The 14,768-nt window shown below is 34.8% G+C and overlaps 1 protein-coding gene across 5 annotated transcripts in view; it reads left to right on the top strand.

The window, feature by feature from the left end:
- The window catches only part of PLCB4 (phospholipase C beta 4), a 477,498-nt gene that overhangs the window by 318,394 nt on the left and 144,336 nt on the right, over window positions 1-14,768 (top strand). For all 5 annotated transcript variants that reach the window (XM_051975941.1, XM_051975940.1, XM_051975939.1 and 2 more), the window contains 3 exons: window positions 882-962; window positions 1,529-1,588; window positions 3,008-3,151. In XM_051975941.1, coding sequence (XP_051831901.1) covers window positions 882-962; window positions 1,529-1,588; window positions 3,008-3,151 — 285 coding nt within the window. The remainder of the gene's footprint in view (window positions 1-881; window positions 963-1,528; window positions 1,589-3,007; window positions 3,152-14,768) is intronic.

Below are 14,768 nucleotides of genomic sequence, written 5' to 3'. Positions count from 1 at the left end.
CAACAATGCTGTATTTTGACTAAGAACTTCCCAGTAGATTCCCCCAGTGTGGGGTGGCCTCTTTTCCCTGGTTATCCCTATGTAGTATCTGCTCTGGGCTGCTTCCCCCTACCCTGATTGAGACAGACCTTTCCTGAAGTTCTTCCAAAATATCTTCTTCTAGAAATGTGTTACACTCCAGGCATTTGTGTGTTCTGTCACTCCAAAACCTGTTCAGAGGCTGGATCTGGTGTTGGTTCTGAAAGAAGCCATGAAGAGCTCAAAGACCTGTCTACTCTCTGCCATCTTGGCTCCATAACTACCACAAATTCTGAATGTCAGCCATCTTCTCTTATAACTAAGAACCTAGATAATGAAATTTTGACTCTAATTTCAAACTAAATCTAGATGAAAAGAGGAAAACTCAACCATCTGTGAATGTTTATATATAAATCATATAGAACAAACACTAGGATAATTAGAAGAATTTTTCAAATTATTAACTTGGCCCCATGTAGTTTTATGTGAAAATCTGCCTAGGCAAGAAAAAAAAGATACCTAGGGATTGATAGCTACTGACCTGTCATTACACTTCTGAATTCACTTTTCTTTATGCTTTTGGTAATGTCATCAAACATTGTAACTGTGTAATAAGAATATCCTCAAACAAGATGTGAAAAAAATTGGAAAAAGGCCCATATTCAATTCAAATATATTAATTTGATTCTAATAAGGAATGAGTGTCAGTTAAGTTTTACTTTTAATTTTAGGTTTTAATTGTAACTAATGTTTATTTTTATGATTATAAGAACTTAATACAGATTTTTAGTTCATATTATATTTATATTTTTCTTAAGAAAAGTAAGATAATTCATGAAGAATAATAATTTTTTCTTCAACAGGAATCCTTTGTATTTGAACCTAACTGCCTCTTCAAAGTGGATGAATTTGGCTTCTTTTTGACCTGGAAAAGTGAAGGAAAGGTACAGTAAAATAGCAATAAATTGTCTTTAGTTTATATAACAACTAGGTTTTTTAATCCTTTCACTTAGAAAATATTCAAGTCAGTGATTAGCTGATATATGCCAAGCAGGATGTTAAGAGCTATGAGATATAAAAATAAGCAAAAAGATGGTACCTGTTTCAAGGAGAATATATTTGAAGGAGGGAAGACAACACATAAAAGATAATTGAAGAATGGGAGAAGGAAGAAGATAAGACTATGCCTATATAAAAGTTATGGGAACTTAACTTCCCTTAACCTGAATTTCAAATTTTAGAATACATAAAATTCTTTATACTTTGATACTCATATGTCCCTTTGAAATGAAAAGTTGTATTTCTTGATTATTTAAGGTGTATGAAAGATATAATCCTCATTTATTTTTTTGAAAATTACCTTTTCCCCTCACATTAGTTCAATACCATCATAAATACCATTATTATTGGTAACCATTTGTTGAATATCTAAGATGTTAAGTGCTGTTTAGTAAAAACACACATTACTATAATTCAAGCAATAATAAATTGCAACTCTCTTTGCTTTCAGGAAGGACAGGTATTAGAGTGCTCCCTCATCAACAGCATTCGTTTTGGATCTGTACCAAAGGTACTCTGTAATTGATTTCTTTTGTTGTTCTTTTTTATAAAAAGTGCTTAATTTGAAAAGTTACCATGGAATGCATCAGCCATTTACTGTGGGGAAAAATAGCACATTTTGGAAATTAGATAAGCTTTAAGATTTTGGTTCATTTTAAATTTGTTATTTATAAATGTATCAGAAATCTGTTTGCCTATTAAAAAGAGGACTCCTGGGAGATTTCAGGAGCTATCTCACTGTTCAAAAAAGATTTTTCTGGTAATTTTCTATTGAGCATCCAGGATACATTTTCTTTAACTGCAAAATGAATTTGACAACCAGTGTACCACATACCCTATTTTTTTTTGATTTGGCAATGAATACTTCACTACTGGGCTTCATTCAGTTGACATGAAAATTGAAATGGCTTGTATAATTCCATGTCTGTGCACCTGCACACTAAAAGATGTCATCTCATTTTAAAGGCTGAAATATGTTGCTTTCCTCTTAAAGGAAAAATGACAGAGATCACAAACTTACCTTCCAAAGATGAATATGTTTGAATAAAAGTTGTTTTCATCAGTATTTAGATCTCAGAAGAATTTTTTTTTCTTTTAGAGAATATTTCAGTTTTTACACAAAGCACATGGTATTTTATACCTTCTCCATTTCTGACATGGTTTGGTAGATATTTCTCATAATATCAATCTGAACTCTGCAAATATGCTAACTTTTAAATATGTTCAGGAGACCTATTGTATTTTTGTAAAATGTGTCATACCCTCACTTTTCTAGTTTTCTAAAACTTTTTGAGTTTTCTCCAGCAACAATATATCTTTCTATTTCTATTTTTCATATTTCTTTCTTATTTCATATTTCTAATTTAAAAATAACAAAACTTTTAAAGATATAGAAAAACTTATTCTATTTCTTGGGCTACATGACAAATGTAATCTCTCTTGATTTAACAGTGACAATCAGTTGTGGTAAATTGACATGAATCCTCTAGAATCATTTAGGGACACTGTTGAAAAATTTCATAGAAGCCTTTTCTTAACATATTATCATAAGTAAATTTCATTCAAATGTCTAAACTCTTCACCTGTGTTAGCATTAGAACCAAAAATGACTACATGAAGGAAAGAGATTCTGTCTATAATTGGGAAGTTTTGGGCCCCTACTTTTCAAATAATAACAATATTGTCATATAATGATGAATACTTGTATCTGAGTTGGGTGTCAGTAGAGTTTTTGGTTATTGAAATGTAAGAAAAACATATTTTCAAGAAGCATCTCAGAGAGTGATTGGTTTTCCTATATTGGAGATCTTCAAGTTAAGTCTAAATGACATTTACTACATTGTATGTACATTATTATTCAAAGCTGTTGGGTATAATTAAATTATTCCCTAAGTACTGTGCCATCTAATTAGCTTTCTTTATGAAACAGGATCCCAAAATCCTAGCAGCTCTTGAGGCTTTTGGAAAATCAGAGAGTGATTTGGAGGGAAGGATAGTCTGTGTCTGCAGTGGCACTGACCTGGTGAATATCAGCTTCACTTATATGGTGGCAGAAAATCCAGAAATTGCCAAGGTATGCTACCTTTAAATAATCAATTAAATTAAATAATTAAAAAATTAAAAATATGTTTGTATGTATATGTGCTTGTGGATTATTTTTTTCTTTGCTGGCATATTTATATAACAGGTCAGTACGAAGAAATATTATTTTATATTTATTGCTCATACATCTAGGGAAAATTTCACTTAACTTCTTTGGGTCTCTCCTCATCTGTAAAATGTGACATTTATTTCTAAAGTCTCTTCCAGCTTTAAATCTTATGACTTTATGCCCATTGAATGTGTGTGTACTACAGGGCTGTTTGGCAGTCTCCTGTACCTTTTCTTCTCCCTCTATACTATTTTACTTGGTGAGTTCATGGTTTCAGTTATCAACTTCATGTTGATTATTCATAAGTCTAACTTGCTCAGCCCTGACTTCTTTCCTAATATTGAAGTTCAGGTCTCTAATTGCTTATAAAACATCTCAAAATGAACATCCCATAGATATCTTAAATGCAACATGTCCAAAACTGAACTCCTTATATTTTTTTCCCCAAATTCTCCCCATTTCTGAGCTGCTTGATTACTGTGGATGCCAACATTCTCCCAGTTTCCCAGACTAGCAACCTAGGTGTTATTCTTAATTCTTCACTCTCATCTGTCCATATCTAGTCTATTGCCAAGTCCTCTAGAATTTGCCTTCATAACATCCCTCATTTACATGATCTTTTCTCTTCTGGAACTGCCTCCAGCCTGATATAAGTCCTCATCACCTCATTTCTGAACTATTTCAATAGCCTCTTGGTTGCTTTCTATGCTTTGTGTCTCTTCCCTCTCCAATATATCTTCAACTTATGCTACTAAAACACAAGGCTTATCATGTTTCTTCCTATTCTCTATATTACAGTGGCTCCCTATTATCTCTAGAATCAAATATAAAATCTACTTTTGGCTTTTAAAGACTTTTTCAACCTGGCTCCCTCCTACTTTTATAGTATTTTTATATCTGACTCTCCACATATTCTGTGACTGAGTAACACTCCCTCTGTTATGTTCCTCTAAGAAGACACTCCGTCTCCAGACTCCAGGTCTTTTTACTGTTTCCCAAGCCTGATATTCATCTCCTGGCTCCTCAGGTTTCCCTGAATTCCATCTAATATCCCAACTTTACATGAAAAATTTCCCCAAACCTCTCTTACTTCTCAAGCCTTTTCTTTGTTGATTATCTCCAAATTATCCTCTATGTAACTTGTTTCTACATCACTGTTTGCTTGTTGTTGCCACTATTAGGCTGACCAGAATCTCTGAGTCTAGGGACTGTTTTTGCCTTACTTGCCTTAGCAGTGTCTTGCATATAATAGGAGCTGAATACTTGCATCTGATTGACTGACTGAATCACAGACTCTTAGATTTGGAAAGATCCTCAGAAACTATTTCATCCCTAGTTCAACACCACAGAGAAGGCATTATCCATTATCTCCTTGGTAACTTGCAAAGAGCAGAGCCTCCTCTTCCTTGCAGCATTTCGTCCCACTTTTGTGTAACTGTTTTCTTCTTTGCAACTTCTACACATTGTTTAATTATCTCCACTGGAGCCTTCTTCCATTTGGATGTCTTTCAAATACATGAAGAATAACTATCAGATCTCTACTGAATCTGTTCTAGTATCTTTACATTAAACATCCCAATTTCTCCACCAATCCTCATGTGCCATGATCTTGAGTATTTTACCTAAGCTGGTCTCCCTCTTCTGGATGATCTTAATTGCATTTGGTTATTCTTTTCTTTTACTTAGAGGATTTTGTCCTTGTGTGTAGCATGAAATTGAAATTTCCCTCTCTTCTCTGTTTAGGTCCATTGAAATCATGTTTAGACTCCCATTGTCAAAGAAGAAAGTACTTGTAAAAAGCACTTATCATAATGCTTCACACATATTAGGTGCTTTATAAATACTTGTTCCCTTCTCTTCTTTCAAAGATCCAGGAGCCTGATATTTAGTGACCTTTTTTCTTCTGGGATTGTATGTAAGGAGAATGAAGAGCAAGCTACAAAAACACTAAATCTAGAGGAGAGCTCAGAAATTTATACTTTATTTTGTAGAAATTTAGTACATTTAGTACATTTCCTCTTTTCCAAATGAACAAACTTAGATCCATAGTGATAGTCATGTTGTTGTTGTTGTCTGTCCTTCATTTTTAAAAAGGGCCAAAGTGTCAAGAAAGTGATTTCATGACTGGCAGGTAAATTGAATTTTAGTGAAGATGGCTTGTGCAAAGTCACCAGCCTCACTTTAACCTCTGGAGCCATCTAGGTTGTTCAGGACAACTAGAAATGGCCCTGGATGCAATAAAAAAGAAAATAGAATTTAGAACTTCCCGTAGTAACTGATATTCAGAGACTAGGCATTTTTTTTGTTCACATAGCAGGGGTCCTCAAACTACAGCCTGTGGCCAAATGCAGCAGCTGAGGACGATTATCCCTCTCACCCAGGGCTATGAAGTTTCTTTATTTAAAGGCCCACAAAACAAAGTTTTTGTTTTTACTATAATCCGGCCCTCCAACTGTCTGAGGGACAATGAACTGGCCCCCTATTTAAAAAGTTTGAGGACCCCTGGGTAGCCTCTCAGCTAATGATAATATAATATATTGCAAATGAGCCTAGTTGAGTATTCTTTCCACCATATCATGATCCTTGTGGATCATCGCCTTTGTGGGCAATAGTAAGACAATGGAGCTTCTTTTTTAAAAGTGTATTCATTTTCCACATCTATTTTTCATGTAAAATACTTTTAATAAGACACATTTTGCTGCAATATTGTGTTATTGATTTACTCTGCTTAGAACATTGTGCATACTTTGAATGATTGCTTAACCCTGTTGATCTAGACAAGCAAGGAGGATGAAGCTTTTTTTCTTTATACAATTAAGTTGTGCGTGTTTCTAAAGAAGATGCATTATTCCTTCTTTCTGCAGTTTTGTTGTAAATATCTTCCCACTCTGTAGTTGCCACAGCAACATTTATATTGTGAAATTGCACATTGACCACTTCTAGAATATTACATATATTTTTGAGATACAAATGACTATTTATTTCAATCTTAGAAAAATTAGCCTTTGTATAAGTTTACAATCTTTCTTGCTGTCCCTGCTAAAATTTCATCTTGTATGACAAATCTTTCCCAATCAGTTTTAATTCTAGTGCTTCCATCTTTTGGTTATATCCAATTTATCTTACATATAGCTTATTTGTACATTTTTGTTTATATGTTATCTTTCCCATATGATTGTGAGTTACTTAAAAGGAAGGATTTTTGTCTTTTGTCATTCTTTGTTTCCTCAGGACTTAATTCAGTACCTGGTACATAGTAAGGATTTATTAAATGCTTATGGACTGAGTGACTAAAGCAATGATAAAGTGAACATTTCAAAGAAATAGGGATAAAAGAGTCATCACAAATCATCAGCTTCAGGGGTTCTTTACCTGAGCTTATGGACTGTATTTTAACTGTATTCCAATATATTTATTTTTTCTTTGTAATCTTCTTTGCATTTTATTTAATGCATTTAAAGGTATTATTCTGAGAAGGGGGTTGTAGGCATCTCCAGTCATAAACAATATTAGAACCCCAAGATCTGTTGTATCCTCATTATTTTACAGGTGAGAAAACTGAATTTCATGAAGTCAAGGGACATTTGGGCATTAGAACCGAGTAATCCATGATGCTACACACACTGAATAAATACAGCCCTGAAAGTAAAAATCATTACTTTTTAATACAATTTCTACTCTCCTGGGATCTAATTTCTAGCAGTCCTCAAGTATTTTTAGACTTGGATACAATAAATGGCTAAATTCTGCTGTAGCCTCTTATGTTGATAAGAAATTGATAAAAAGAGAAATTGGTATGAGTTGAAGTAGTAAGAAAAGATGTCCTGGTAGAGGTTGAGGAAAGTACTTCAAGTACAAGAACCAGTATGAGTAAAGTTTTTTGAATGGGGTGATAAAAAGGCAGCCAAGCAAAAATAAGCAATGTGAATGAGATGTACAGTAACAAATTTAGTCTGGGTTTCTCATAATATGAATGAATTTTAAATCCTAAAATGAAAGCTAATGTTAAACTCCCTTTATCCTAATATCCAGCAGGAAACTGATGCATCTAACTTTGTGTCTAATACAAGGCATGGCCCATAGGAGGTGCTTAATGATCAGCCAACATAAGCTTACCCTGCAAAGAACAAGATGGAGTCACTCCACTGCTTCTGGATGCAGTAGATCATGGTGAATTCTAAGAGAAGTAGCATGGGCCCCAACTCTGTATCCTCACTAAATGAAATGTCCTTGTCTCAATTTTCTCTTCTGTAAAATGGAGATAATAATAGTATCTACCTCCTAGGACTGTCATAAGGATCAAATAAGATAACATTGGTAAAGCACTCAGCACAATTCTTGGCAATCCTATATGTTATTTATCATCATCATCATCATTATTTGTCTACTATATCTTGCCATCTCTGAGCCATAATTTATATTATTGCTTGGCCTAAAAGAACCTCCTTTTTGCCTATTGAATTTTTAATTCTCATCCATTAATATCCAATTAACAATGTGAGGAAAAATTCCTAATAAAAAACTCTTCAGGAATGGAGTGAACTACTTTAGGAAATAATTGTTGAAGGCTCCACTTGAGCTCTTTAAACCAAAGCTTGGTGATTACTTGTCAGGAGTGTCATTCTTTTCCAGGAATGGTCAGACTTGAAACTCTGGTTCTATGGTTGATTGCATGTTGACTTCCTCCTTAGAATGTGAGCTTTTTGAGGGCAGCAACCATGTTGTTTTGCCTCTCTTTGTATCCTCAGCACTTAGCAGAGTACCTTGAACATAATAAGTGCTTCATATTGACTAATTGATTGGATATGAGGCCTTTATCAGAACCTTTAACTGTGAAAATGTTTTCCCAGTTTGTTGCTTCCCTTCTAATCTTGTTTGCATTAGTTTTATTTGTACAAAGGCTTTTTAATTTGATGTAATCGAAATTTTCTATTCTGTGATCAGTAATGGTCTCTAGTTCATCTTTGGTCACAAATTTCTTTCTCCTCCACAAGTCTGAGAGATAAACTATCCTATGTTCCTCTAATTTATTTATAATCTCGTTCTTTATGCCTAGGTCATGGACCCATTTTGATCTTATCTTGGTATGTGGTGTTAAGTGTGGGTCCTTGCCTAATTTCTGCCATACTAATTTCCAGTTATCCCAGCAGTTTTTATCAAATAATGAAATCTTATCCCAAAATTTAGAATCTTTGGGTTTGTCAAACACTAGATTGCTATAGTTGACTATTCTGTCTTGTGAACCTAACCTTTTCCACTGATCAACTAATCTATTTCTAAGCCAATACCAAATGGTTTTGGTGACTGCTGCTTTATAATATAATTTTAGATCAGGTACAGCTAGGCCACCTTCATTTGATTTTTTTTTTCATTAATTCCCTTGAGATTCTCGACTTTTTATTGTTCCATATGAATTTTGTTGTTATTTTTTCTAAATCATTAAAATATTTTCTTGGAAGTCTGATTGGTATAGCACTAAATAAATAGATTAGTTTAGGGAGTATTGTCATCTTTATTATATTCGCTCGGCCTATCCAAGAGCACTTAATATTTTTCCAATTATTTAAGTCTGACTTTATTTGTGTGAAAACTTTTTTGTAATTTTGCTCATATAATTCCTGACTTTCCTTTGGTAGGTAGATTCCCAAATATTTTATGCTATCAACAGTTATTTTGAATGGAATTTCTCTTTGTATCTCTTGCTCTTGGATTTTGTTGGTGGTGTATAAGAATGCTGAGGATTTATGGGGATTTATTTTGTATCCTGCTACTTTGCTAAAATTATGAATTATTTCTAATAGCTTTTTAGTAGAATCTCTGGGGTTTTCTAGGTATACCATCATATCATCTGCAAAGAGTGATAGTTTGGTTTCCTCATTGCCTACTCTAATTCCTTTAATCTCTTTCTCGACTCTTATTGCAGAGGCTAGTGTTTCTAATACAATATTGAATAATAATGGTGATAGTGGGCAGCCTTGTTTCACTCCAGATCTTACTGGGAAAGGTTCTAGTTTTTCCCCATTGCATATGATGCTTACTGAAGGTTTAAAATATATGCCCCTAACTATTTTAAGGAAAAGTCCTTTTATTCCTATGCTCTCAAGTGTTTTTATTAGGAATGGCTGTTGGATTTTATCAAATGCTTTTTCTGCATCTATTGAGATGATCATATGGTTTTTGTTTGGTTGGTTGTTGATATAGTCAATTATGTTAATAGTTTTCCTAATATTGAACCAGCCCTGCATTCCTGGTATAAATCCTACTTGGTCATAGTGTATTATCCTGGGGATGATTTTCTGTAATCTTTTTGCTAATATTTTATTTAAGATTTTAGCATCAATATTCATTAGGGAGATTGGTCTATAATTTTCTTTCTCTGTTTTCAGCCTACCTGGTTTAGGTATCAGTACCATATCTGTGTCATAAAAGGAGTTTGGTAGGACTCCTTCAATCCCTACTTCTTCAAATAGTTTATTTAGCATTGGAGTTAATTGATCTTTAAATGTTTGATAGAATTCAGATGTAAATCCATCTGGTCCTGGGGTTTTTTTCTTAGGGAGTTTATTGATAGTTTGTTCTATTTCTTTTTCTGAGATAGGAGTGTTTAGGATATTTACTTCTTCCTCTGTTAGTTTAGGCAAGCTATATTTTTGGAGGTATTCTTCTATTTCATTTAAGTTGTCGAATTTATTGGCATAAAGTTGGGCAAAGTAACTCCTAATTATTGCTCTAATTTCCTCTTCATTAGTGGTGAGTTCTCCCTTTTCATTTTTAAGACTAACAATTTGATTTTCCTCTTTCCTTTTTTTAATCAGATTTACTAAGGGTTTGTCTATTTTGTTGGTTTTTTCATAGAACCAACTCTTAGTTTTATTAATTAATTCAATAGTTTTTTTACTTTCAATTTTATTGATCTCTCCTTTTATTTTTTGAATTTCAAGTTTAGTGTTTGATTGGGGGTTTTTAATTTGTTCCTTTTCTAGCATTTTTAGTTGCAAGCCCAATTCATTGACCTTCTCTTTCTCTATTTTATACAAATAGGCCTCTAGAGATATGAGATTTCCCCTTATTACCACTTTGGCTGCATCCCATACATTTTGGTATGATGTCTCATTATTATCGTTTTCTTGGATGAAGTTATTAATTATGTCTATAATTTGCTGTTTCACCCAATCATTCTTTAGTATGAGATTATTTAGTTTCCAATTATTTTTTGGTCTACTTTCCTGCAGCTTTTTATTGAATGTAATTTTCAATGCATCATGGTCTGAAAAGGATGCATTCACTATTTCTGCCTTACTGCATTTGAGTTTGAGGTTTTTATGTCCTAATATATGGTCAATTTTTGTATAAGTTCCATGAACTGCTGAAAAGAAGGTGTACTCCTTTCTGTCCCCATTACATTTTCTCCAGAGATCTATCATATCTAATTTTTCTAGTATTCTATTTATCTCTTTGACTTCTTTCTTATATATTTTGTGGTTTGATTTATCTAATTCTGAGAGTGCAAGGTTGAGATCTCCCACTATTATAGTTTTACTGTCTATTTCTTCTTGCAGCTCTCTTAATTTCTCTTTTAAGAATTTAGATGCTACACTACTTGGTGCATATATGTTTAATATAGATACTGCTTCATTATTCATTCTACCCTTTAGCAAGATATAGTGCCCTTCCTTATCTCTTTTGATTAGATCAATTTTTGCTTTAGCTTGATCTGAGATCAGGATGGCTACCCCTGCTTTTTTGGCTTCACTTGAAGCACAGTAGGTTTTGCTCCAACCTTTTACCTTTAACCTGCATGTATCACCCCGCTTCAGGTGTGTTTCCTGTAAACAACATATTGTAGGATTCTGGCTTTTAATCCATTCTGCTAACCGCTTCCTCTTTATAGAGGAGTTTACCCCGTTCACATTTATGGTTAAAATGACCAATTCTGTATTACTTGCCATCTTGTTAACCCCGGTTTATGCTTTTCTCCCTTCTTACTCCCTTACCCCCCTTCCCAGTATTAAGCTTGTGAGCACCACTTGCTTCTCACAGCCTCCCTTTTTTAGTATCCCTCCCCCACCCTTAGAGTTCCTCCCCCTAACTTACCCCTTTCCCTCCCAGTTACCGTATTCCCTTCCACTTAGCTTATTCCTTCCCTTTTCACTTTTCCCTTCTCACTTTTCAATGAGGTGGGAGAAGTTTCACCATAGATTGAATATGTCTAAAATTTTTCTCTTAATGCCAATTCTGAAAGCAGTAAAATACTCACTATATTCATCCCTCTCCATTCTTTCTCTCAGATATAATAGGTTTTCTTTGCCTCTTCATGAAATGTAGTACCCCCACTTTCCCTTTTTTCTGGTACAATGTCCTTTCCACATCTAGTTTCTAGAACAAGGTATACATGTATTCTTTATACATCTTTATAGCCGAAATATAGTTCCCAAGATTAATCTTTACCTTTTTAGATTTCTCTTGAGTTCTGTGCTTGTAGATCAATTTTTTTGTTAAGTTCTGGCTTTTTCCTCAAAAATAGGTGAAATTCGCTTACTTCGTTGAATGTCCATCTTCTTCCCTGGAAAAAGATGCTCAATCTCACTGGATAAGTTATTTTTGGTTGCATACCAAGTTCCTTAGCCTTTCGGAATATCATATTCCAGGCCCTTCGATCCTTTAATGTAGATGCTGCCAGATCCTGGGTGATCCTTATTGTGGCTCCTTGATACTTGAATTGGGTTTTTCTAGCTGCTTGCAGTATTTTTTCCTTCGCCTGAGGGTTCTGGCATTTGGCCACTATATTCCTTGGTGTTTTGATTTTAGGATCCCTTTCAGTAGGGGATCGATGAATTCTTTCAATGTCTATTTTCCCCTCTGTTTCTATGACTTCTGGGCAGTTCTCTTTGATAATTTCCTGGAAAATAGTGTCAAGGCTCTTTTTTTCATCATACTTTTCTGGGAGTCCGATGATTCTCAGGTTGTCTCTCCTGGATCTGTTTTCCAGGTCTGTTGTCTTCCCCAGAAGGTATTTCACATTCTTTTCCATTGTTTGATTTTTTTGGATTTGCTTGACTGATTCTTCTTGTCTCCTTGAGTCATTCAATTCCAATTGTTCGACCCTGATTTTCAGTGAGGTATTTTCTTCACTCACTTTTTAAAGATCTTTTTCTAATTGTCCCATTGAGTTCTTTTGTTCTGTGGAATTTTTTTCCATTTCACCAATTTTGTTTTCCAGTTCAGCAATCCTATTTTTCAAGGATTTGGTTTCTTTATCCACTCTCTCTTTAACTGACTTCTCCAGGCTCTTTTGCCAAGCCTCTCTCTCCTTTTGCCAAGTCTCCCTCTCCTTTTGCAAAGCCTCACTCTGCTTTTGCCAAGTCTCCCTCTCCTTTTGCAAAGCCTCCCTCTCCTTTTCCCATTTTTCTTCTAGCTCCCTTGTGAGAGCCTTTTTAATTTCCTCCATAAGATTCATCTGTGCTGAGGAACATATGATCTCCTCCTTTGGGGATTCACCTGGGGACTGTTTGTTTTTAGTCTCCTCAGGATTTGGAGTCTGCTCTTTATCTGTATAGAAGCTGTCAAGGGTTAAATTCTTTTTCAGTTTCTTGCTCATTCTGTCTAATAATCAAAGACAAACTATCAAAGAAACAGAAGAAAAAAAAAACCCTCGAATGGAGGCTGCTTTCTTTGGGGGAGGGGCAGGGTATTCGTGAGGCACAGGTCCTACTGTGCTATGGCGCCTGCGCGCTGAGATCTGAGCGCGCTGAGACACTGTGGGGGAGGGGTGGCCAGGTCCCGAGAGACTCCAGCTGTTTGGGGTTGTATTCTTCACCCTCGATGTTTTTAGCTTCTCTGCTGGGCTGCTGACTTGCTGCCGGAGCAAAGTATCTAATCCTGTAGCAAAGCACTCCCCTCAGAGACGGCTGCGATCACGCCCCACCCCCTCTCTGCTCTGCTCGGCTCTGAGCTGCTATCTGTGCTCTCGCTGCAGCTGCTGGCCGCAGACTGCTTCCGATTTAAATACCGTCCCCGCCTTCGCGCAAAAACAGACCTTTCTTGACGAGTCTCAAGGATGGTTTCTCTTGGTAAGTAATTGTATGTTTTTTTTCAGTCGAGCATTAATTCAGAGGCATGAAATGAAATGGATAGTGAGAGAAAAACACAGAGGTTACACAGCAGTGTGCTTCCTCTCCGCCATCTTGACCAGAAGTCCCATCTAGAGTCCTGTGCCCATAGCTTTTCAATGAGCTATGGAAAGCATTCAAAGTAAAAAAAGTCAGCATTTAATATGTATTATTCATATGCCCATTTCATTAGTTTAAAAAGCCACTCTGCTTTCTTGTTTTTGTTTTTCTTATTTCCAAATGCAACCAAGTCCATACAATCTTGATGTCTGGAAAATTAAGTAGGATTCAGATGTCTTTTTATTATGTTGCAGCAGCAGTTAACATCGAACTGAAACCACAGGTTCACTTTAGATAAAATTGAGTAGTCCTCTTTTGAAAAACAAAAAACCTTCAAGTGGAACTTTACAATTTTATATCGTTTCATCTTCCTTTATCCAGAAAAGTGCCATTACAAGACTCTAAAGTCAAATATTTGTATGGAATTAAATAATTTCCATCCTGCTTATTATACATTGTACAAATTGCAAATAACTATTGAGCTTTCTAAGTGGGGTTTTCCAATAAAATTATCCAGATAATTTATAAAAATACCATAGAAATGAAATTTTAATGGAATTTGTTTCTCTGAATATTTAAATTGGCATTGGAGGAATCTCATTTTAACAAAGTTGATGAAATATCAAAATTGAATTATCTTCCTAGATCACTGCCTTGTCCTGGAAGAGGGGCTTGAGTGGTTCAATGAAGCTATGGTATATACCATGCAGCTTCACTTAAGATGAACAGTCATAGTAGAGAATTCTAACAAGGATGATTCAGTGGAGAAGTAAATAATAAACTACTCCATTAATTTTGCCAAGAAAACCCCATGGACAAAACTAAAATGATAAAAGAAATGACAATGGAACATTAACTCCTCAAGTTGGAAGGTATCCACCATGTTACTGGGATAGAGTTCAAGACAAATAGCATTAATACTAATGAATTGGTTGGACCAAAGTCAAAAAGAAGTTCTTCTGTAGATATGTTCAGTGACAAAAGTCCAGTGTTGCAAAGATCAGAATTATATAGTGGCATGAAATGTAAATTCTATGAATCAAGTTAGGCTACATGTGGTCATACAGGAAATGGAAAGATCAAACGTGTACATCATCTTGGGTATCAGTAAACTTAAATTAATGGGAATTAAATTTAAGCAATCACTGCATATACTACTGTGGGCAGGAATTCCTTAGAAGAAATGGGAGTATCTCTTTAGTTAATAAGTGGCTGAGAAAATCAATACTGCAGTATAATCTTTCTTTCACAACATATCCAATATGGAAATACCTTAAACATGATTATACATACATAACATATCAGATTACTTACTGTCTTGGGGAGGAGGGAGTAAAAAATCTGGAATTTAAAATCTTACAAAAATTAAT

This window comes from Antechinus flavipes, chromosome 2, assembly GCF_016432865.1.
Source record: "Antechinus flavipes isolate AdamAnt ecotype Samford, QLD, Australia chromosome 2, AdamAnt_v2, whole genome shotgun sequence".
Taxonomy (NCBI): domain Eukaryota; kingdom Metazoa; phylum Chordata; class Mammalia; order Dasyuromorphia; family Dasyuridae; genus Antechinus; species Antechinus flavipes.
The sequence above is the reverse complement of the archived record's forward strand: the minus strand, read 5'-3'. Positions and strand labels throughout refer to the sequence as shown.